Genomic DNA, 24,078 nt, shown 5'->3' on the forward strand with positions numbered 1-24,078 from the left:
CGTCGCAGGTGCGAGAGTGAGAGAAGAATCTGGGAGCGTAGGTGCGAGGGTATGTCTGTACCTGCGAAAGCGCATATGCGGAAGGAAAGGCGCATGTGCGGAGTCGAGCTAGGCAGAGGGAATGCGCAGGTGCGAGGTTTTGGCCGCACCTGCGAGACCGAAGATGCGACGAAGAGGCCGCAAGTACGGAAGTCGGGCCTGGGCAGTGTCTCCTTTAAAGTGAGGGTTTGGCTCTATCTCATTTCATTTTCGCCCATGGGAGCCTATTTTGGAGCACATTGGAGTGTCATCTTCATCATTCATAATGGGGTAAGTGTTTTCTTCATAATTTTGAGTTAAATACATGAGTTTATATGGATTTGAACATGGAAATTAGTATAAATTGTGGAGTTTTTGGTAGAAAACCTAGAATTTGGTATTTTGGATTTTAACCATGAATTTGGGCTTGGAATTGGGAATAAATCATATATTTGAGTTCATAAGATTATGGGTAATGATTATCTTCGAAAACTTTCGAAATCCGGGCCCGAGGGTGATTTTTATCGACTTTTCGATCGGGGTTAGAAATTGCTATAAATTGGATTATAATGAGTATTCGAGTGTATATTAATGGGTTTTCATAATTATTGGCTAGTTTTGGGGCATTGTGCATAGATTCAAGTTGTTTGAAGGGCTCGGAAGCCGGTTATGGAACTACGGCGCGAGGTAAGTCTCCTTTCTAACCTTGTAAGGGGGAATTAACGCCATAGGTGAACTAAATTATTGTGTGCTTCTATTTGTGGGGGCCACGTATGCACGAGGTGACGAGAGTTCGTACGTAGCTACTAGCTATGCCTATGTCCGGGTAGTTTTCGGCTCACATCATGCCTTGTTGATATTGTTATTGATTTATGTTTATTGTTTGCCTTGAGAGGGAGTGAGATTGAGTCTGCTTATTAAATCTTTTGAAAGTAGTTGGAATTGAAGAACTTAAAATTTAAAAGTTTTCATTTGAACTTCGTAATTTCGAAAAGAATTGAGGGATAATATAATAGCTGAAGAAATCTATGTGTAACCGCGTTGCATGTATGTTTCGCAAGCGGGGTAATTTCCTTAAAAAGTTACAAGCTGAATTTCCCTTATTTTGAAAAGAATCAAGAAAGAGATATGATTTTAATGTTAAATTTATATTTGACCGCGTCGCAAGTATGATCCGCAAGCGGGGTGATTCATTAAATTTATGTTTGACCATGTCGCACGTATAATTCGCAAGCGGGGTATTTCCTACTACTCTTATGGGAGCGGGTCGTTTGCCTCGGCAGATTAAATAGATGCATCTATGGTTCGCGCCATTCTACCCTCTACAGTGCACAGTTTAAATATTTGTTGGATCAGGTCATACGACCTCGGTATGATTTGCGCATGCTTGTATTGCTTGTCTTGAAATTTATAAATAATGATATTGCCTCCCTAGTCTGAGATAAATTGGTAAATGATGAAATGTGAATTTGGAAACCTCTTATTAACAAATGAATTGTTTACTTGATTCATGATATTGCCCAACTAAGCCTACGCGATCGCACACACATTCAGCGATCGCGTAGAAGGAAAACAGGATCAGATACCATAAAATTCCAACCGCTATTCAAGTCCAAATTTTTTATCCGTTAACCATCCGAAACTCACCCCAGCCCCTCGGGACCTTAACCAAATATACCAACAAGTCCTAAAATATCATACGAGCTTAGTCGAACCCTCAAATCACTTCAAACAACGCTAAAACCACGAATCATACCCCAATTCAAGCCTAATGAACTTTGAAATTTTAAGTTTCCACAAACGACGTCAGAACCTATCAAATCAAATCGGAATGACTTCAAATTTTGCACACAAGTCATAAATATTATAACGAAGCTATTCAAATTTCCAGAATCGGATTCCGACCCCGATATCAAAAAGTCAACCCCCTGGTGAAACTTCCCAAAAATTTATCTTTCGCCATTTCAAGACAAATTCCTCTACAGACCTCCGAATAATTTTTCGGACACGCTCCTAAGTTCAAAATCACTATACGGAGCTATTGACATCATAAAAATTCTATTCCGGAGTCGTTTACCCAAAAGTCGACTCTTCGGTCAACTTTTTCCATTTAAGCTTCTAAATAAGGATTGTTCTTTTAATTAAATTTTGAATCTTCAGTAAATCAAACTCGACCACACCCGCGAGTCATAATACACATTGCGAAGCTGCTCGAGACCTTAAGTCACTGAACGAGGTGTTAATTCTTAAAACGACAAGTCGGGTCGTTTTACCTAAGATTGGCCAATCAGCCAAAGGAATTCCCTTTTTTAAGGCTTAAAATATGTAATACACCTGGAAGGAATTTTATTAAAAGAGGAATGTAGATAAAAAAGGAAAAAGGTGTAACTAAATCTCCCAATTTAAGGCACTAATAATGGATTGTATATAATTTGTAAGTAATCCTTGTTTAGGGCGGGTAATATACAAAATTAGGATAATTTTGGTAAATAAATTTTAAATATTGTATAGGAAGGAAAAAATCCCGAAACAAATATCCAAAGCCCACCTAGAGCCCGTTTGGATTAGCTGAATTTAAGTAGCTTTTAAGCCCCAAGTGCTTAAAAGCACTTTTCAAGTGCTGGGGCTTAATTTATAGATAAACAGTTACGAATTTGGATAAAAGTGCTGAAACTTAAAATAAGCAGTTGTTGTGTTTGGTAAAAGATGTCGATAAGCACTTCTTTTTATTAAAATGCCTTAAAGTTGTTAACACTAAAAAGAGTAGATTATTGCAATATTTTATTTTTAAATTGATGCAAATATAAATTAATTAATGTTTCAATTCACTTTAAGTTAAAATCGATTAGTTAAGATTATTTTAAACTATAAACATTAGAAATAACATAAAATAAGTAATAATTTTACTAAAGTTTGTAAGTAAATATTCATAATGATAGCTATATGACATACTAAAAACGTTTATTAGTGTCACGACCCAAAATCTAACTAGCCGTGATGGCACCTAACCCAACCCGTTAGGTAAGCCAATTTACAAATATCCGATTAAAATAATATTTAACTGAATCTAATACATTCTTCAATGATTGAAAGTACAAATCATGAGTTTCTAAGATTAGAATTTATAAAGCTGGCATGAAATAAATACATCATTTGTTCGAAATATACATAAACAGATTTATATAAATCTAAGGCTACCATGAACAAGAGGCAGCTATAACCGGAACATAGGTACATCTTCAAATTCAGCTCCCGTTGATCACAGCAACATCAACATCCAATATCTGCACGCAAGGTGCAGAAGTATAGTATGAGTACAACCGACCCCATGTACTCAATAAGTAATAAGCCTAACCTTAGGTTGAAAGTAGTGACGAGCTGAAACACAGGTCGGGGTCCAACACCAATAGCCAACAACAGTTCATAACAACATAATGGAAGTAATAAAATAAGTAGATCAGATATAAAATGCTCAGCCTGTTCACAATTCCAAAAACAATTAGTCCTGCTTTTCAAATATATCAGTGAAAACCCAAGTCCTTTACCGAAATCACCAATTTATGAGTAAGTTTGAAAATTGTAATTTTTTACAAAACTTTCAACAGGTAAATGTTTCATTTTTAAACGGTATGAGGAAAATACATCTCTATGCCTACATATCAATATGTAGGAGAAGTCATGAATGACGCAATATCGTACAACATGAGAAAAAATGCATCTATATGCTTGTATGTCAAGTGTGCATGTCAATACGATGCAACTCAGTAATAAAACCATATGCATACTCTCAGAGTATCATTTCACTCAGTACTCCCAGTCACTCAGCACCCGCACTCGACACTCGCACTCAGTAGGTACCTGCGCTCACTGGGGGTGTATACAGACTCCGGAGGGGCTCCTTTAGCCCAAGCGCTATAATACGCACGGACAACTCACGTGCTGCACAGACAACTCATGTGCTATAGTATCAATATCTGGATCCGCACGGACAATTCATGTGCTATAGTATCAATATCTGGATCCGCACGGATAACTCACGTGCCATAGTATAAATATCTGGATCCGCACATATCAATATCAAGGCACACAATAATTATAATTTATTTATGAACAAACAATGACAATTAGTAATTAATTGTGAAAATCACAGAGAAAATAGGCAGTTTAATATTTAATATGCTAAATGTCAAATAGCAATTAAGACACATAAGTCAAATAAGCATGTAACAATTATTGCAGGAATTCAAGAAATAATATTTGACAAGGAATATGAGTGAAATAATTAATATAATAATTTATTCATGATTTAAAACGATTTATAATTTTTCAAGTAATTATGCAAACAATTAATTTGACTACGTATATACACTCGTCACCTTGCCTATCAGTGATTCACATGCATCTCACATAACAAATAATTTAAGGGTTCTATTCCCTCAAGTCAAGGTTAACCACGACATTTACTTCGCTTTGCAATTTCAATCAATTACTCGACCACAACTTTTTCTTTTGAATTTATCTCCAAAAGAGTCAAATCTATTCACAAACAATTCGATATACTCAATACGAATCATAGGAATTAATTCCATATGAATTTAATAATTTTCCGGATTAAAATCCGAAATTCATCTCAAAAATCAACAGTGGGGCCCACGTCTCGAATCTCGGAAAAACTTACGAAGTCCGAACACCCGTTCCGAGACAAGTCCAATCATATAAAAATTACCAAATTCCGACATCAGATTGGCTTTCAAATCTTCATTTTATATTTTTGGAAGAATTTATAAAAATCTGATTTTTCTTTCATAAATTCACGGATTCATGATGTAAATGAGTATGGAATCATGAAATATAATCAATATAAGATAAGGAACACTTACCCAAATTTTTCCCGTGAAAATCGCCCAAAAGATCGCCTTACCCGAGCTCAAAAAGACCAAAATGAGAAAAAATCTCGGAAGCCTTCATTTTAATACTGCCCAGGCATTTCCGCACTTGCGGTGCCTGGGTTCGCACATGCGAGCTCGCATTTGCGAGAAAAATCTCGCATATGCGAAATGGCTTGCCCAGCGTGTGTCCGCATCTGCGGAGCTTGAGCCGCATTTGCGGCTGCGAAGATGCGCATGAAGGAGCCGCAGAAGCGGTGCTTCCCGCATTTGCGATGGCTGAGCCACAGAAGCGACCTCGCACATGCGGCCAAAATTGCGCAGGTGCGACACACCAGAACCAGACCTGCAGTTTTAAAAAAAAATGGTATGAAACTCATCCAAAACTCACCCGAGCCCCTCGGGACCTCGTCCAATTATACCAACTAGTCCCGTAACATAACAAGGACTTACTCGGGGTCTCAAATTACATCAAATAACATCGAAATTACAATTCACACCTCGATTCGAACTTTTGAGTTTCAAAGTTTTCAATTTACAAAACTTGTGCCGAAACATGTTAAATGAATCCGGAATGACTTCAAATTTGGCACACAAGTCATAAATGACATAACATAGCTATTCCAATTATCGGAATCGAATTCTGACCCCGATATCAAAAAGTCAAATCCGTGGTCAAACTTTTGGAAATCTTTAGCCTTTAAATTACTAGTTTCCGTTAAATGGTCATAACTTAAGTTAGGGACCTCCAAATTAAATTCTGGGCATACGCCCAAGTCCCAAATCATGATATGGACCTATCGGAACTATCAAAACACTGATCCAGGTCCGTTTTCTCAAAATATTGACCAAAGTCAACTCAATTGAGTTTTAAAGCTCTATTTCATATTTTAATCTATTTTTCACATAAAAACTTTCCGGAAAATTATACTAACTGCGCACGCAAGTCGAGGAGTGATAAATAGTACTTTTCGAGGTCTTAGAACACAGAATTAATTATTAAATTTAAAGATGATCTTTTGGGTCATCACAAAACCGAGCCCCCAAAGTCCAAATATGAAATAATACTTTAAACCTCGGTTATAAAGTACAAAAATCTGACCTCCCATTGTGCTGAGCGCACATTTTTTTGTACGGCCGCACATTCCAGGTTATGCGGCTGCAATCCAAATTGTGCGGCGGTACTTCAACAGCTTTGCACTACCAGATTTCAGTAAATTGGCCATAACTTTCTCTATAAATGTCCAAATGATAAATGGTATATCTTTCTGGGAACTAGACTCAAAGGGCTACAATTATCGTATATAAATCATCTCCAAATTCCTTGTAGATTAAAAGATATAAGTTTCTGAAGTCACACCATCGAATTTGCAGAATCTCCTTTCTACGACCGCGAGAGAAATTCTGCGGTCCGCACATTTCTTCTGCGGTCCGCACTTTTACTCTATGGTCCACACTTTTCCTCTGTCTCAGCACCCCAAAATGTTCCCCCCGCACTTCCAAAGTTCCAGAACAATATCAGAGTGTCGAAATTCCGAGACTCACCCAAAACTCACTCTAAAACACACCCGAGTCACTCGGGACCTCGTCCGAATGTACCAACAAGTTCTATAACACGATACAAACTTAGACAATCCCTCAAATAACATCAAACAACATCAAAAACACAAATCGCACTCCAATTCAAGCTTAATGAAAACTAACAATTTCCAACTTCCACATTAAATTCTGAAATCTATCAAATCAAGTCCGATTGATCTCAAAATTTGCACACAAGTCATAAATGACATAGCGAAACTATTCCAATTTCCAGAATTGGATTCCGATCTCGATATAAAAAAGTCAACTCCCGATCAAACTTCCAACTTAGATTTCTATTTTTTTGCCATTTCGAGCCCAATTCAACTATGGACACGCTCCTAAGTCCAAAATCACCATATGGAGTTATTCATATCATCAAAACTCTATTCCGGGGGGTTGTTTACATGTAAGTTAACATCCGGTCTACCTTTTCAACCTAAGCTTTAAACCTTGAATTTTATTTTTCCAAACTAACTCCGAAATACCTGAAAATTAAAACCGATAATACACACAAGTCATAATACATCGTATGAAGCTTTTCAAGACTTCAAATAGTATAAAGGAGTATAAATGCCTAAAACGACCGGTCGGATCATTACAATTAGGTGTATAATCACATCGATAGCTCTTTATGCAATTTGTAAGCAAGAATTTAGAATAGGAGATTTGTTTATTATTTATATACCTACTCACGCTCAAATGTGAACTTTTTGATTATTAGAAATTAAATATTTAAAGGCAGCCCGATGCACTAAGCTCCCGCTATGCGCGGGTCCGGTATTTCTGTAAGAGGTTATTTTCACGAAAATTAAATATTTAAATAATAACATAAAAAATATTTTATGATATTTCTTATGTTAAATAATAGTATCACAATTTCAATTTATTGATGCACTTGCAAAGGGTGGTATTAGCATCTTAGATGCTCAATCTCTTGCAAGTGTACCAATCACCTTGGATCTATCACAATGATTCTGCAAATTTGTCACAACAGACGAACTCTTCTGGCAGGATCCTTCAGAGAACCCTCAGTTTTTTCAACTAACCTACACAGCTTGCTACAACTAGGACCTCAACACCTAACCATCAATATCCATCACCTTATTCTTCAACTCATCAGCAGAAATTTCCTGCTCAAATGGGTACTTTCGACCACCAGCACCAACCTGCTTCCCCTGCAGACACTTGGCAGGATACATCTAGGGGCCCAAACCTAGCTATCCTGCAATTCCCTATCAGTTCACAAGAGCAGAAGTTTACAGGATGCAGCAGCTCACTCAGCTCCAAGTCATCAGTTAAACATGCATGCTCCAAAGTTTCCTGGATGAAAGAAACAAGAATTTGCTCACTTTCTTCTGTCGAAAATATCATTCAGCAGCAACAGTTCCGCCCAGTTACATGAGTCATTTTGATAGCTATCTTCAACTTGGCTTTCTTTGGCCTCAATGTCAGAGCCAAGTAGAAGATAGCTAATAGCACACTCGATCGTTTTTTGCCATACTCCATAGGAGAAATCTACATTTACTCTAGATGTAAGTCTTATTGTATATGAAAGATGACCTTCCTACTCATTTGTTTAGTTGACTTAGGATCACTTGTGCATTTTTGTATAGTTGACCTAGACTCACTTCACATTCTTTTTGTATACACAATTATCTATCACCTAAGAATAGGCAATTGGTACATCGTCATAGATCTAACTCATCAAATTTCAGGATCCACTTGGTCGCCATGTGTTAGGGGACTAAGTGTATATCCATCATATTTTTGGAGGTAAGGTTCATGTCCCCCTCCTTTGTTGTATTTTACTTTATATGTATATGAAAATCAACCTTAGGCGCATCGCCTAGTGGAATTTGCTAAAAATAAATAAATAATAATATCACAATGAGTGGACAACAAAGAATGGAATCGCATAATTGACGGAAGGAGGAAGAAAGAAAGTCGAGAGGGAAGGACAAATTTAGAGATAATAGAGTATGTTTGGATGGGCTTATTTTAAGTGATTTTTAAGCAAAAATAGCTTTTAAGCCATAAGTTAGGAATTATAGCTTTTGGTTTTTGATTTGTTTTTGTCATTTTAGCTTAAAAATAAGTGCTTAAAAATACTTATTTACTTTATTCAAACACTACAAAATGATTTAAAAGCTATTTTGACTTAAAAACACTTAAAATAAGCAAATCCAAATGGACTCTAATAAAATTATAAGGGTAATAAGGCAAATGGGTTGGTCAAACTTCAAGTGTGTTTAAGCCAAAAAATAATAAGTTGGGGACCAACTTATTTAATTGGGGACCAACATATTACTTTTGGCTTATTTTAAGTTATTTTGACTTAAAAACTATTTTTGATATTAGCCAAACACTAAAACACCCAACTTATTTAATTGGTGACCAATTTATTATTTTTGGCTTGTTTTAAGTTATTTTGGCTTAAAATCTATAACTTTTAACCCAATACAAACATCCTCTGTTAAAACGACCCTCGACTGGCGCATCCTATAAAATCAGATTAGCCAGACTAAAAAAGAGCTTCATTCCTTGATCCTTCCTTTGCCGGGACTCAAAAATTTCAGTCGAGACATAAACTATATTCGGAAACCCTAATTTTTTTCTTCTATATAAATGTAATTGAACCCTTATCATCCCTGATTTTTTTTGTGATTAATACTTTTTAATTTGTTTGGAGAAATTCAAATTCCTTGAGAGATGGATATCGAACAAAAACAAGCGGAGCACATCGACTACTTTGTGAAACAAGCATCAGCACTCAAGGGTTCTGCCCTTAACAACGTGATTAGTGAAGCCACTTCGCATCCCTCACTTTTCGCTTTCTCTGAGATTCTTTCTGTTACCAACGTTGTTGAGGTTCCTGCTTATTCTTTCTGCTATTGATTTGATTTGATTGGATTTTATTTTTCTGATTTGGGTTAGTCGGTTTTGTGTCGAATTGTTTGTATTTCTGTGTTTTTTTTTCTAGGTTTCATGGTATTTACAGTACACATTGTGTTGTGTTTATGTTATGTTATTGCTTTGGTAATATCCAGAATATGATGGCATTTTTTTCTGATAATTTGGTTAGTGGGTTTTCATGTCACATTGAATCACTTGCTTGATTACTGTGTGCCCCCTTTATGTCAGTAGAAAATAAAGAACATGTAGTGTCGGAACCCCAAGTAATTGAATATTGGAATCAAAACCCAGCACACTAAGTGATTTTGTGGGCATAGTTACAGCAGGTATTATGTTGGATTAGTCTGTGGTACGCGAAAACTGGTCCAGCGCTGCTGTTATAAAAAAGGTATTTGAATATTGCAATGAAATGTGTCTAAATAGAGTTAAATGTATAGGGAGAATTCATAAAGCCGACAATAACTTGTATTATTTTGAGAAAAAATTGGGGATATCCCAGAATAGGAAAGCTTTGTTTAAGCTGGGATGGAAGGGTGAAAGGACAACAATGTTTTGCTAATGAGCTACACACTCTTGGTCAATTAAAGGCTGCACATTGAAAATTAAATAGCCTATATGTGTTAGGTTATGGGTAAATATAGCTGCAAAGATAGTACTTCATCTTCAGATAAAGTACCAGATGATATTCAAAGTACAAAAGGAATGAAAATCAGGAAATGCAGAGTGGAAGTACATAGAATCGAGATACTACAAAATTGAACAAATTTTAGGAGAGGTTAAGGAAGCATAGTGGGTGCAGTAGATTGTTGAGGAAACAACTTGGATTTGTCCTCCAAATCCCATCAAGTTCAGAGCATAAAGCCCTAAGCATATTGAGATGGGTATTATCCCAGGTTGTGATTCTCTTTAGAGTTCCTTTATGCAATTAGATATAAATCTGGGAATAAGTGCACCTTGATATGCTATTGGCAAGTTGTGTTGGTAACTCTCTGTTGCCATGTTGCTGTATGTACACTTTAGGATCCCTTCCACATTTGCGGCTAATTTGTTTTTTTGTTGGACCCGTATGCAGCTTGAAGGAACTGAAAATTCAATATATCTTGATTTGCTTCGTTTGTTTGCTCATGGAACGTGGAGTGATTACAAAAGTAAGCATACATTTTTACATCTGATTCACTTCTTTTTTACTGGGTGGGGCGGGACAGCGAGTAGCTGATTGGATGGGATTTTCATGTTTGAGATTTCAACAATGTTCTTTTTATGCTGTTTTTTTTATTTATGAAAAGTTCTTTTTATTGCTTTTATGCCATTTTATTTGTAACTCTTCATCTGCCCGATGTCAGATTAAATGCCTTAAGTTTTATAGTATGGGGAACTTGTACCTTATCAGCTTGAGATATTTTTTGACACTAAAAGACTGCTTTTTTTTCCACCTGTATAATATCTTGAGGATTCTTCTAATTGTTAAACATCACATTAGTACAATGTTGTATCTCCAAAACTGAGTATATTACTGGCTGGAAAGTTATTTAGGGCACGACTTAGCTGCCCTTTCTACTGCTGTGAACTCCATGGGTGAGTAACACTGTTACATCCTTAACTATGCAGTGCTCGATGTCACTTACCTTAATGGAAAAAGGTTTAATGATAGTGCTAAATTTCCACTAGAAAGTGGGACTCGGTTTATTTTTCTTAAAACTTCTCTTGAGTGACAAGTGTCACATTTACTCTTTCTCTTTCATAAGATAGACAATCTTAGCATTGATTTCCTTCTATTGATCCTAGTGTGAAAGGGATGGAATTTCATCTGCAATAATAAGTGCTAAACATACAGATTAGGGAAAATATGTTTGTGAATTGCCCATGAACATATTACCGAAGAGGGTTGTCTTGTAAGGGGAAGATTATGTACTCCTGAGTTCTGTGTTAAATGCATTTCAAATTTGTCAGTTTTAGCATGTATGTGGTTCTATAGGTATTGCTGGCCGTCTTCCTCAGTTGGTGCCTGATCAAGTTCTCAAGTTGAAGCAGCTTACTGTGCTTACGCTAGCTGAGACAAGCAAGGTACAATATATTGAAATGTAATAAACTTTTGGCATTTTAATTTATCCTTTGGTGAAAGTGAGCAATTGATGCATCCTTATTCACATCCTTTCTTCAGTTAGTTATTGCTAAAATTTCAAAAATGAAGCTTGTAATGAATGAGAGAAATGTCTTAGCTTTCTGATGCTTGTTTGTTGGAACTTTTGAATTTTGTTTTTGGTACCTGATCAGGATAATGGATACAATCTATTTATTGGTAAATTTAAGACATTGACGTTGGATTGAATCAGTATTCTTGAAGTTGTTTGCTTAGGCCTCCCTGAGTTTGAATGAGTTCGTTGTTGCTTCCTTCTTTTTGTTGCTGTGTAACATTTGAGTGTTTCTTCAACCAACAACAATAAAGTACTTCATTGGCGATGACTCAAATAATGCCATTCAAGTAAATAATGGGATACTTTGTTATATGCCTACTTTGCTCAATGTAAACAGCTATATACCGTACTATTCATGAGATATTTCCTGTGACTTGCATGATTAGCATATCTCTCAAGTACATTTCTCATAGCGGAATAGAATAAAGTTTATGCATTATTTTTTCGAGTCTTTGACATTCTTTTTTGTGTTTCTTCACTATAAACTGTTCATATATCAAAACCTTTGATGTTCATGTTGAGTACTTGTTTGACTTCTGTTTCACTGATATCGTTTGTTGTTAGTCACTGCCAATAATGACTCCTTTCGTCTTTCCAGGAGCTTCCATATGATCAACTTATGCAGGAGTTGGATGTCACAAATGTACGTGAACTTGAAGATTTTCTCATAAATGAGTGCATGTATGTGGTGAGTATCAGCTCTCGTCCATGGATCATTGTGTTATTAATGGAGGTACCATTGTACTTTCCTCTATTGAAAGTGTGTTGGGCTAAAGTTTATTGTTGGAATTTGCTTCTGCTGATGTTCAAGTGGTAGTTTTTTGCCTTCTGGATAGAAGTTCAACTTAATCTTTTAATGTGGTTTCTGTTGCCTCATAGGTTATTTCTGGCCCTAGTTTTTCCTATTCCTTCTCTTCCTCACTTCTTTCCGGGTTTTTTTGGTGGTTTTGGGGGTGGGGTGGGGTGGGCTTTGCTGCTAATAATTGATTTAATGTTTCAGTCTCTTGTTAAAAAATTCACTAACTCCCATCTTTCTGTATCCATGGATAGGGCATAGTTAGAGGAAAGCTTGATCAGTTGAAAAGATGCTTCGAGGTTGGTACTATGCTTTTGCTGTTTTGCCAACTCTTGGTTGCAATGGGCTGACATAGGGTAATTAACTGTCATCATACAACTATAGGTACAATTTGCTGCAGGGAGGGATCTCAGACCTGGTCAATTGGGGAATATGCTACAAACTTTAACTGACTGGTATGCTTATGTTTTTTTCCTTCAAAAGGGGTTATGTTTATGCTTTTATCTAGATGGGTCTAATTGCAACGCCATTGTATCTTATCGTATTTTCTGAGTGTGAGTATATTATTTAGTTATTTCTTTGCGGGCTTGGGGTTGTGTATTGATCCTTCTTGTCGAGATTCTGTTGTCCTATTTATACAGCAAATATCTTCTGTCCACAAATAGCTGGTCTTAAGAGTTGTTGTTGAAGTCCTTTTTCTGTATTTCTCCTCCATGTCTTGATCTCCTGTGCTTCATAATGACTTACTGAGCTGCAATTTGTAAAGACTGCTGTTTTTCTTTCTTTCTTAAAACAAAGCAGTCAGCTAGGTTATAGGAGTGATTTGAGTTACACCTGCTTATGGATCTTGCCATTTTTCCAGTTTAACTTATAAGAACTTGGCGTTTAGTGGAAACATATCTATGTAATTTCAAGTAGAATTCTTACTTATCAAAAAAAATTAAGCTGAAGTTCCTTTTCAAAAAAAATAAAAAATAAAAAAATTAAGCTGAGTCTTTAAATTTCTCAAAGCAGGATACCTGAGTTAAAAAAGGAATGCTCTGATTTTTGAAAAAATTTCAACACTGGGTACCTAAATAAGATAAATTATGTATATCTATCACCGGATGAGAAATAAAGAAGTAGATGCTATTAGTAGATTGAATAAGCATTTGATGAAGGAATTCTCTTCAATTAAGTAATTGAAGAGCAGAGAAGCAGTTAGTGAAAAAGTTGAGTTCAGTCACCTTATTTTTATCATTCTTCTTTATTCTTCATCATTTCTTTTTCCCTTTTTAAGAAAAGTGAGTGCAGCCTGTTTCTATTTGGTTATGGAGATGCCATTGTTGTTGACCTACAATGTTGATGAGCATATGGCATATAGAGATTTAGTTGCTGTTATTTGAAGTTCAGCACTGCTGGTAAAAAACAAGAAAACTTTTTAGGACTATGGGATAGGATATGTAGATTGCAGTGTTTCTGGTGAAGCGCTTATATAGTAAGTTAGGGGGGAGGTGTTTCCTCACATGGATAGGCAACCAGGGTCCCAGGAAGACATGAGTTTCCAGTGGAGGTTCGGTTTTTTATTGAAGTAGGATTTGATTAAGGAAGATGGGCAGAAAATTTGAAGGCTGAGTTTTGGTTAAGGAAGATGAAAACATGAAGATAGGCTTGAAGACTGAGATTTGATTAAGGAAGATTAAACATGAAGATGTCAAAAGTGAGTGACTGTTCATTGGAACTGTTACAATCCGAATACTCATAAGGTAGGGTCAACGCCCCCTCCCCCCAAACTGCACTTGCAAGTTTCCCCGCAAAAAGCTCTTGTCTTCTTTGACCCATGAGTGCGAATCGGTAGCTGTGAAACTTGCTCTGGCTTGATGAATGCCTTACTTTTAGCTTTTTCCTGGGGCATAAAAAGAGTTTATGCTGGTCGAGGTAAAAGGATTTAGGAATTCATACCCGGTTCAAGGGAAAAAGCAAGGAACTTTCAACTGGCATGTTATGAGAGGAAAGAGACCAGCCTTAGGCCTCTTTACCTTATAGATGTGTCAAAGACCGTTGCCTTAGGCCTCTTTACCTTATAGATGTGTCAAAGACCGTTGCCAGCTACTGCTTGTCGCAAACAAGCCCTTCCCTTCTGGACTAGGAGTGAAATGCCCTCGATCGATTAAGGGCTAAAAGCCGTAATGAAGACTGAGATTTGAAGAAAGAGTGAAGGTTTTTGGCTGGGGGGTCTTGCCTTTGATCAGTTCATTGTCTTATTGCCGGAGCTTGAAATGCAGAAGGTAAGGCAGGCAGCATTGCATATGCTGGTGTGTTAGCTCAAAGATGTTGGCCCCAAACAGGAGGAGGAAAAGGTTGGGCCCTGCTGTCCAGTGCGGAAATGTTGTGGGGTTCTGGGAATTCTGCTCCTTGCTTTTAAAAGGTGAAAAGTTGAAAGGTGTTCGACTTTTCAAGGGAAGAGCCAATAGTTAAATGTTTGTGGTTGTTGAAAATGTCAAAAGAAAACAGGGTAGAATGAGGTTTTTGGGGCATGGGGCACTCGTGGTTCTTGGGGTACTTTAATTTGAGCGGACTTGGAGACATGCAACAAGTCATTATCTCGTTGGATCATTTTGCACCTCCTCTTTGGCTTTTTCTATAACTTAGTTGCATTCATGTTGGGTTCTATTTTCTACCAAAATTTCCATGTCTAGCTACCAAAAAATTGTTAAGTTCAGATTTATGTTTGGATGAGTCCTTGTGGAGTCCTTGTGTCTGTTGAATGATTTAGTAGTCAAGAAATTGGATAAGAATGAAATTGTGTCCTGCCCAGGTCATGTTTGACGCAAAGTTGTGCTAAGAGTGGTCAACACAAACTTTCCTAGATGATGGATCTCTGTCCTCTAGTTTAGGAATATAGACTAGATTTTAACCCCTTATTAGTAGCCATTTTGACATAGAAGCATATTATTCCTTACCTGTTCTGGTTTTAAGGTTAGTATCAAATGAAACAACCCATTAACAAGTCCATCTTGGACCTCAATTTTGGAAACATCATTTTGCCAACGTTATTCATCATGTCAAGATGATCATCCATTTTATTTGAGCTAATAATGAAGGCATCCCGCCAAATTCATGTCAATTTACACAATGGTTATATATACTTTTTTTTTTCTCGATAAGCATATATACTTGTGTGCTCTTCTTGCAACTATGAACAACACAACTTTGGCAATGTAAATAGTAACTGCCGGCTGAAATTATGTGATAATCTGACTTACTGAGTACAGTCCCACTCAACTTTTTATGCCATAAATCAAATGTAAATTGAGTCTGTGGAGTTGAGGTATACCACCGTAGTTAGGCGAGGGATAAGATTATAGGTGTTTGACATTTTTCTGTACAGTGTGGTGTTACTCTGGTGAACCTGGTGTATGCCTCTTACAATGAGGAGGGCCTTGTGAACTGTGAATGTTGTCCATGCAAACTATGAGACTTAGCCATGATGATTAAAAATAGCTGTGAAATTTAACTGTAATTTTTCAACCTACTTGCTAATTCATTTCATTTTTTTGATGAAAAACATAGGTTGACTACATCAGACAATCTTCTTATCTCAATTCAAGAGAAAATCAAATGGGCAGATACAATGAGTGAATCTGACAGGAAGCACCGGAAGGAAGTTGAGGAAAGGGTTGACGAAGTGAAGAAGTCACTCTCTTTGAAGGTGAGTCAAGTATTGTGTTTCAAAAGATGAGCTCTATGTTAATTCTAAACCATATATGGGCTTTTCACAATGCACCAGACCATATTGAATGGTGATCGTGCCTTTCATAGGATGGGCTTGGTCAACCTGGGATGTGACATTCCTTTCTTTTGGGTAGAATGCCTTAGTAGTTCGCTCATTTGAGTCTTAGTAACCCTCATTTCATATATAAGCACTGTGTTATGTTGAAGACTCATTTTATAATTAAGCACTGGGATATTTTTGTCGATGTGTCTTACTTACTCTGTGGCAGAAGCTACAAACTGTAAGCAGGCCGATGTTGACTTCAGAGGGCATGAGGAGATCTACTCTGAATCTGGTGGAGTGATGGATTATGAGGAAGACCGAGGCCGACCGAAGAGGTAGTAGTAGTCTAATATTCCCGGGATTAAACTTTATAGTCCTTTAGCAGCTAGTCATGGTCTGTATATTGACGTGTGAGATATGTCATATTAAAACATGTGATTAAGTCCTATTATTTGCTAATCCGTAAGAACAACCAATGGAGTATAGTGTCTTGGGACGGGGGGACTGCTGGGTCACTTCAGTCAATTGCCATTGTAAAGATGCTTCAAACCAAAAATTTGGATCTATCGTTTCATGCGAGTTCACTGCTAGAGACCCTGGGAACCTTCACTTTCAAATTGTAGAATGAGTTTGACATCTATACACTGGCAGTGTAGAAGTATTTTTACATTATAAGGTCACCTAAGAGATAACACTACAGGTAAGTGTCTGTAACTAAAAGTAGAATTAGTAACCTGGAAAGTAAGGTAGGTAGAATCCACAAAGATTTCTTATATTGTTAATGTATAACTTAAATCTTTATAGAATTGTCTCTCATCTGCTGATCTTTTTACTTGTAAAATTTGCAGGAGACGACACCCCATTGGTTAAGGTGATGGAGTAGGGCTATGTTAGGATGAATTAAAGAGGCTGCATGGCCAGTTTTTTTGTTGATAGCATTCCGACCATAGATGCTTTGTGCTTTAGCTGACGGTTTCACCTCTTTAAAGTTTAACCTGCCGTGAATGGAACTTGCAGACTCAAATATTGGTAGCCATATTTTGTACTGAACTCCATTATTTTTCATCCTGTTTGCCTTTTGAGTTGGTAAGATCTTCAAATATGATGATGCGGCTGAAACTTGTGGAGCTGATTTATGTGGAGGATCTTTTTGCTGTAGATGGATAACAATTTCTTGAGAACTAGTATCTATAAACATGCGCATGTTAATAATAATACATGATGGTTTAAACATTTATTTATACGAAGGAACAACATAATTTAATTAATGAGAGAAAATTTATATATAATAATACAACAATCATCTAAATGTCGAAAAATATTATTACATTAGCATAATACGTGAATTCAAAGTTAAAGGACATCACAAATGATCAATCTAGTCATGTTAATTAGATAATTATGTATTTTAGTTTAAAGGTATCTAATGTGATGGTATTTTATCGAACATTTCTTTGTAGATGATGTTTTTTTGTGAATGTTTCCTTCTAATGCTTTGGTTGCTCTGCTATAACGAGAACTTTTGTTGTCGATATTGATATCGCTCTTGAAAGGGCAACATATAGTTATTCGTGTAAGCAAACATATTGTTGTAAATATAGTCCAATATTTAGGATGTTTGTCCTTGTGCTTTATTTATTATAATTACAAAACATAAACGAATTTAAAATAATATTCTTTAGTTTTGGTAGACGAAAGTTGAATTCGGGGATAAACACATACTTAGAAGCACATTGATCAGTATCATAAGTTCTGCATGTATGACGTTAAAACTTGTATATACCATCTGTGTACTATTACATAAGCTTTTCGATGGATCTAAGTTTTCAGTAGCATGACTGGCATATTTTTCTTCAAAATCAACCTATATACAATGGAAGATCAATTTTATTCTAGTCTACTATATATATGGTGACACTAATATACGTAAGAAATAAAGAACTTGACAACAAACATGTACGGTAGAAGGCCATTTGGTATTAAAGTATTTAAGTATTCTTTTTGGTAGTAATTGTTGGTATAATCTTTTGCTGAGTCGAAACTGAAAAATATTTTGTTTTTACCATAAAACTTAGTAGTGGGGTGATTGAACCTTAAATGCACTACTATTACCATTGGGGTAACCTAACCTTAAATGCAGTAAGGTTAGATACCAGAGTCGACTTTTTATAATATAGTCTTGAAAGTTCATTCTTGTTCAGGATTTAACTTTGATTGTGCTTCGTCAAGTACTTGTATGACCTTCTTAATATTATACTAATCTTTTTTACTTTGTGATCTTACTTTTTTCTATATAAGGGCATTTACACGTAGTATCCCGTTTAAATCATTAAAAATCGTATTGCCAAGACCAATAAATTTGTCAAAGGATAATATAAACACAAATAAATTATAGATTTCATCTTAAGATTCAAACATGGTAATGGCAAGAGAGAATACATAGTCGCAGTTTTAACTGAATGTAAAACCTTAGAATTAGTGACTTGGATGACTTTGAATGCACTACTATTACCATTGGGGTTCTGGAAGAACCAAATTATCTTTTATTGGATGCTCTTCTTCGTTTTCGACACGAAGCAAGAAATTACTGAATGTTGGATCTGTTCTTATTTTTATATTTCTTGTCATTTGAATCCTTTTCATTTGAGACCATAAATATAATTTTGGCAAGCTAGTTTTTACAGTTTCTGCTTTCGTCGATTTTGGAACTACTGATAGTACTTGACAGAAATTACCTCCCAAATTATTATTTTTCCACCAACTAGTTCATTAATATCCAATATATTTCTAAAACTCTGGGCGATTGTTTCGATCGTTTAATGCTTAGTCAAAAGCGCTTCATCCCTTATTATCACTTTTGCTTTCCTTATAAATTTAGTACTATTACTCTGCTTTGATATATTTGTGATGGTTATTTCAGTTATTTGAAGAGGTATATTAAATCTAAAGTGAGTTGTATAACCTCATAATAAAATTGCTGCTCGTACACCACTTGTTCTTATTGCTAACAATATCATGCATCTTAATCTTACATTTGCAAGTAATGCATGATATAAGAATATTATTTCGATTCCGCTGAAGGCATCTATAAAGAATAATCCTGTTATACCAGAGTCGACTTTTTATAATATAATCTTGAAAGTTCATTCTTGTTCAGGATTTAACTTTGATTATGCTTCGTCAAGTACTTGTATGATCTTCTTAATATTATACTAATCTTTTTTATTTTGTGATCTTACCTTTTTCTATATAAGAGCATTTACACGTAGTATCCCGTTTAAATCATTAAAAATCGTATTGCCAAGACCAATAAATTTGTCAAAGGATAATATTAACACAAATAAATTATAGATTTCATCTTAAGATTCAAACATGGTATTGGCAAGAGAGAATACATAGTCGCAGTTTTAACTGAATGTAAAACCTTAGAATTAGTGACTTGGATGACTATTAATGTATATAACAACTCGCAATTAGGACATGAATCCTTGTTTTGTTGCTTATAAAGTTCATCAATATATCGGTGAGAATGTAAGTGTGTGGGTTTGAGTGAGTTTATCTTCATAAACCATATCCAACCCAATATGTGAATAAATATTGCAAAATCTCTTCTTGAATACTCTAACTTACTGCATCAATCAATATTGCAAAAATTATCTTTTCAATAGTATTTTGAAAAATGTCACCTGCTGTCTTTTTATTTTAATTCCTTTCGGAGCAAAGTAAAAGTCACTAACAAAAAAAAAGGGATATAATGTTTCATAGGACAACGTTATAGTTGGGATTTGTTTTTTGGAAATTGGGATACTAAAATGTCAAAATGCAAAGGATCTTCAATAAACTATCGATTCTAAACTCATAAATGAACATATAAATATAACTGATACAACTATATGATTAAAATGATAGAAATTATAAAAAAAAAAATCAAAAAAAAAACTAACAAATATTAAATTTAACGTCTTTAATCATAATTTACCTTAAGAATATAGTGTAAGCTATAATGTATCAAATGTTTTATGCCTCAAAATAAATTATGTATCAATCAATTCTTTTCACGTACGTTTCTTCTGCCTAGTTTTTCTCAATTATCCATATCTTCCATGCGTGGTGGGGTTTTTTTATTTTTATAAATTGTGTTTTATATTTCTATTCAAACTAAAGCTCATTTAACAAAACGTTTCCATTATGAACATAAATTTTTCAGCTACATTCTTTTCTAAAAGTTGCCAGTATAATCTTAGTTGATTTAAAATTCTTAAATATAAGATAACATTATTTTTTCTTGGCTGAAAATATGCAACAACCATATAAGTCATTATTATCATCTTTATCGGCCTTTAAAATTTCTAAATAATTAATATATCAGGAAAGAAAATCATGTATTATCATTACGCTTCACTTAAAAAAAAGAGTTTTTAGAAGTCAATTTGCAAAATATTAATACTCTTTTTGATTTCATAGACGGTTAGATAGGCACCGACATGTCCAAGAGTCAAAGTGGATATTGGTTTTTCCCCAAATGAATTCAAAGTTATGGAAGGAAAGTACCAGTTCCATTGCAAGTTATATTTGTTAGAATCCAATAATCCCTTGAATACTGATATTGTAAATTACTGTGGACCTCCATTAAAGCTAGACGAACTAAAGCTTCTCCAATTTTATTTTACAAAATATCAACCAAGTACGTTAGTTTAAGGATTCTAATTTTATGTTGAACTAAAATATTACACTTTTATCCAACATAGAATTATTTTCTAAAAAATATTTTAGAGCTAAAATTAATAATAAAAAATATTATTTGAGTAGGAAAGCAATTCAAATATAATATAATAATATAGTATCGTAAAAATATTTTCTCAATTTCAATACTTTATGAAATCCATTTAGCAGTAATACTTTTATTTTCTCTTGGTATGCAATATTATAGAATGATAATGTATTGAGTTATTTATTAACGTATGTCTTTTCTTCTAAAAATTGGTTTCCTAACTTTTCATGAAATCACTAATACATATTCACTTAGTTTTTTGCTTTAATTAGACACATCATTTTTTGACATGTTTATAGTATCGACATAAATGATTTCGAGATAATGAGATTGAATTCTAACACTACCGTGATTGCTAATTTGTAGCATTATGTCTATGCTCAAAAGTAATTATACTAATAGGATTCCTAAAGGTAATCATGAAGGATTCCTAACGTATAGTATTATGTCCTAAAACTACTAGGATTATAAGGCTAACATCTAGAATTTTGGTTATACCCTTTTATTATGAGTTATTATTCTTAATATTATAAGGTTATTTTTGTAAACCGACATTATATTCATACTTTTATAATAATATAGATAGAGATAGATAGATAGATATAGATATGTAGTTAAGAGCAGTTGATTTATACTATCTAGTCATCTAAATAACTAAAGCGAGATTAGTAACATGAAAAGAAAAGTAGTTTGCTTGCTACAATAGGTTAAGATTCTTTGCTACAATAGGTTAAGATTCTAATATGTAAATTATTTTTAAAGTGTCTGTGTATAAAAGTTAATCTTCATAATGTGGTATACTATGAGTAACAGTGAGGGCTTTGATGGTAGGTTGATGAACTCTATGGTCTAGGACTGGGACCAAAAAGCAAGAAGGATAAAACGATTAGTCCATCAATATTATAGATTTGTCTTAGATGTAATTAATAGTCAGGGGATTGCATTCTTCCGGCCTATATTTTTGAGTAATTCATTCATCATATCATGTACTTAACGGATATAGCAGTTGAATTTTAATGTTTAATTTAGGAGTTGTTTGGACATATTTTTTTTTTTCCTTTTTTCTGGAAAATATTTTCAAATCATGTTTGGTTATACATTTAATTGAACTTTTAAAGATGAGTTTCAAAAAAATTTGAAGATGAGTTTTTAAATTTGAAAAAGTGGGTTTTACCTATTTTCATGAAAATTTGGTTTCCCTCGCAAAACTGTAATATTTTTTCAAGTGAAATGCATGTCAAACACAATTTCAAATTCCAAATATTTTTCAACTTAACTTCAAAAACTACTTTTATTAGGAATTCATATTTTTTTATGTCCAAACATGTCACGACCCGAAATTCCCACATTCGGAACCGTGATGATGCCTAACATTTCACTTGCTAGGCAAGCCAATGTCAGAATAATCTTAACCATTTTTTTTTAAAACAAATTAAATTAAATGGAAGTCAATTACTGAAATAAAGTGTGGAAGACCATAACTACCGAATCATCAAAATATATCCCCGAAATAAAATAATATATTTTTCATGAAAAGGCATGAATATTGTCCCACTTGATTTGCTCCATTCTTGAAGTGAATGTGGTAGCGGCGCATAATAAGTCTAAATGAAGACAAGTGGTTGAACAATGAACGTGAGCGTTTCAAAGATCAAAATAATAATAATCATCACTATGATTATAAAAGGAGAACAATAAGGATTCTCAAAATAGTCCTTCAAAATGTGAAGGCAATATTTACCATCAAATTGGTATGAAAAATAATAAAGCACACCGCTGATTATGATCCATTCCTTGAAGAGAATGTGACTTGTGATAAGCATTGAGAATGCAGACCCATTCCTAAAGGTGAATGTAGCAATATGTGATAAAAGTAATGAATAAAGACATGCAATACATGATTAGATGAATACCACATAACTCACCTATAAGGGAGGTTTGAATAAAATAAAAAGAATAAATATTATTTTGTGGTTACATAAATATGTCATTGGTCGCGTACATGTGATACGCCAAAAAATATTTTGTTGTGTCTTATAAAAGGTTATTAAAGGCAAAATTAAAGCAAGAAATGATTTTGCTTATGATGATTTTGACCATGAAAATTTATTATGATATAATTTTCTCTGTGAAGGAGACATTTACCATATGAATGGTATGACAAAAGATCTTGTAGTACAAAAGTTGTTAAGAGCTACGAAAAAATTAATTTATTTGTTACTACCCGGATGAATAAAATTATTCACGACACTGATATTGTAAAGTCTCAAAAGAAACTTTTTGAGTTTCAAATGTATAAATCAAAGTGGTTGGCATATTGAGACTATAAATGAAAGGAATATTGAATATCTTCATATCTCTATAATCATAACGGGTAAATATCATAGGTTACCCGATTTTCTTTCTATTTGTACTACACAAATATAAGCATGATGATGGAATCATATGTCACAAGTAAACTAGAGGTTTACCGAAACAAATATTAGTTTGCATGACCGGTTGACCATCCCGGTTCAATTATGATGCGAAAAATTAATTGAGAATTACATTGGCATATATTAAAAAAATAGAAGATTCTTCAAGAATTCTCTTGTACTGCTTATTCTCATGATATACCAGTTAAGGTTGGGATTGAATCCCTTGATTTCTGAAACGAATATAAGGTGATAAATATATGGGCTCAGTCACCTGCCATGTGGACCGTTTACTATTATATGATTTTAATAGATACATCTATTCTATGGTTACATGTGCATTTGTTATCAACTTGCAGTTGGCTTTTGCAAGATTGATTGCTCAAATTATTAGAGCACAGTTCCAGAATATAAATTATGATGATTTATCTTGATAATGCTGGTTTAAATCCAAGTTGGTTTAGCAGAAATTGTATGCCTCCAATTATAGCTAAACCATTGGTTATGAGACAAAATTGCCAACATAAAATTTGGTATGTGATGTATTATTTAATATACAACAGTACTTGTACGCATCTAGCCAAGTTATGATAAGTTCTCCCTATCACAATCGGTCCAGGGTCAGGAATCAAATAATTTCTATCTAGAAATATGAATGTGCTATATGATTTAATTGTTCCACCACAATACACAAAGATGGATCCCCAAATAAGGATAGGGATATGTGTTGGTGATCCCAACAATAGG

General features: G+C 34.6%; 1 protein-coding gene across 3 annotated transcripts; it reads left to right on the plus strand.

Moving 5' to 3' along the window:
- Positions 1–8,988: 8,988 nt before the first annotated feature.
- LOC104092092 (COP9 signalosome complex subunit 7) lies at positions 8,989–17,327 on the plus strand. 3 transcript variants are annotated; one of them, XM_009597595.4, is made up of 9 exons: positions 8,989–9,353; positions 10,471–10,546; positions 11,374–11,462; positions 12,192–12,281; positions 12,644–12,688; positions 12,774–12,844; positions 15,942–16,080; positions 16,373–16,481; positions 16,995–17,327. In XM_009597595.4, exons 1-8 carry the CDS (start codon positions 9,195–9,197, stop codon positions 16,445–16,447), a joined length of 744 nt encoding a protein of 247 aa, XP_009595890.1. In that variant the 5' UTR covers positions 8,989–9,194; the 3' UTR covers positions 16,448–16,481; positions 16,995–17,327. The 3 variants fall into 3 exon arrangements, with proteins under 3 accessions (XP_009595890.1, XP_009595889.1, XP_018624955.1); XM_009597594.4 differs by having other exon boundaries at positions 16,393–16,481; XM_018769439.3 differs by lacking the exon at positions 16,373–16,481 and having other exon boundaries at positions 16,995–17,211.
- The last annotated feature ends 6,751 nt before the right edge of the window (positions 17,328–24,078 follow it).

This window comes from Nicotiana tomentosiformis, chromosome 1, assembly GCF_000390325.3.
Source record: "Nicotiana tomentosiformis chromosome 1, ASM39032v3, whole genome shotgun sequence".
NCBI lineage: Eukaryota > Viridiplantae > Streptophyta > Magnoliopsida > Solanales > Solanaceae > Nicotiana > Nicotiana tomentosiformis.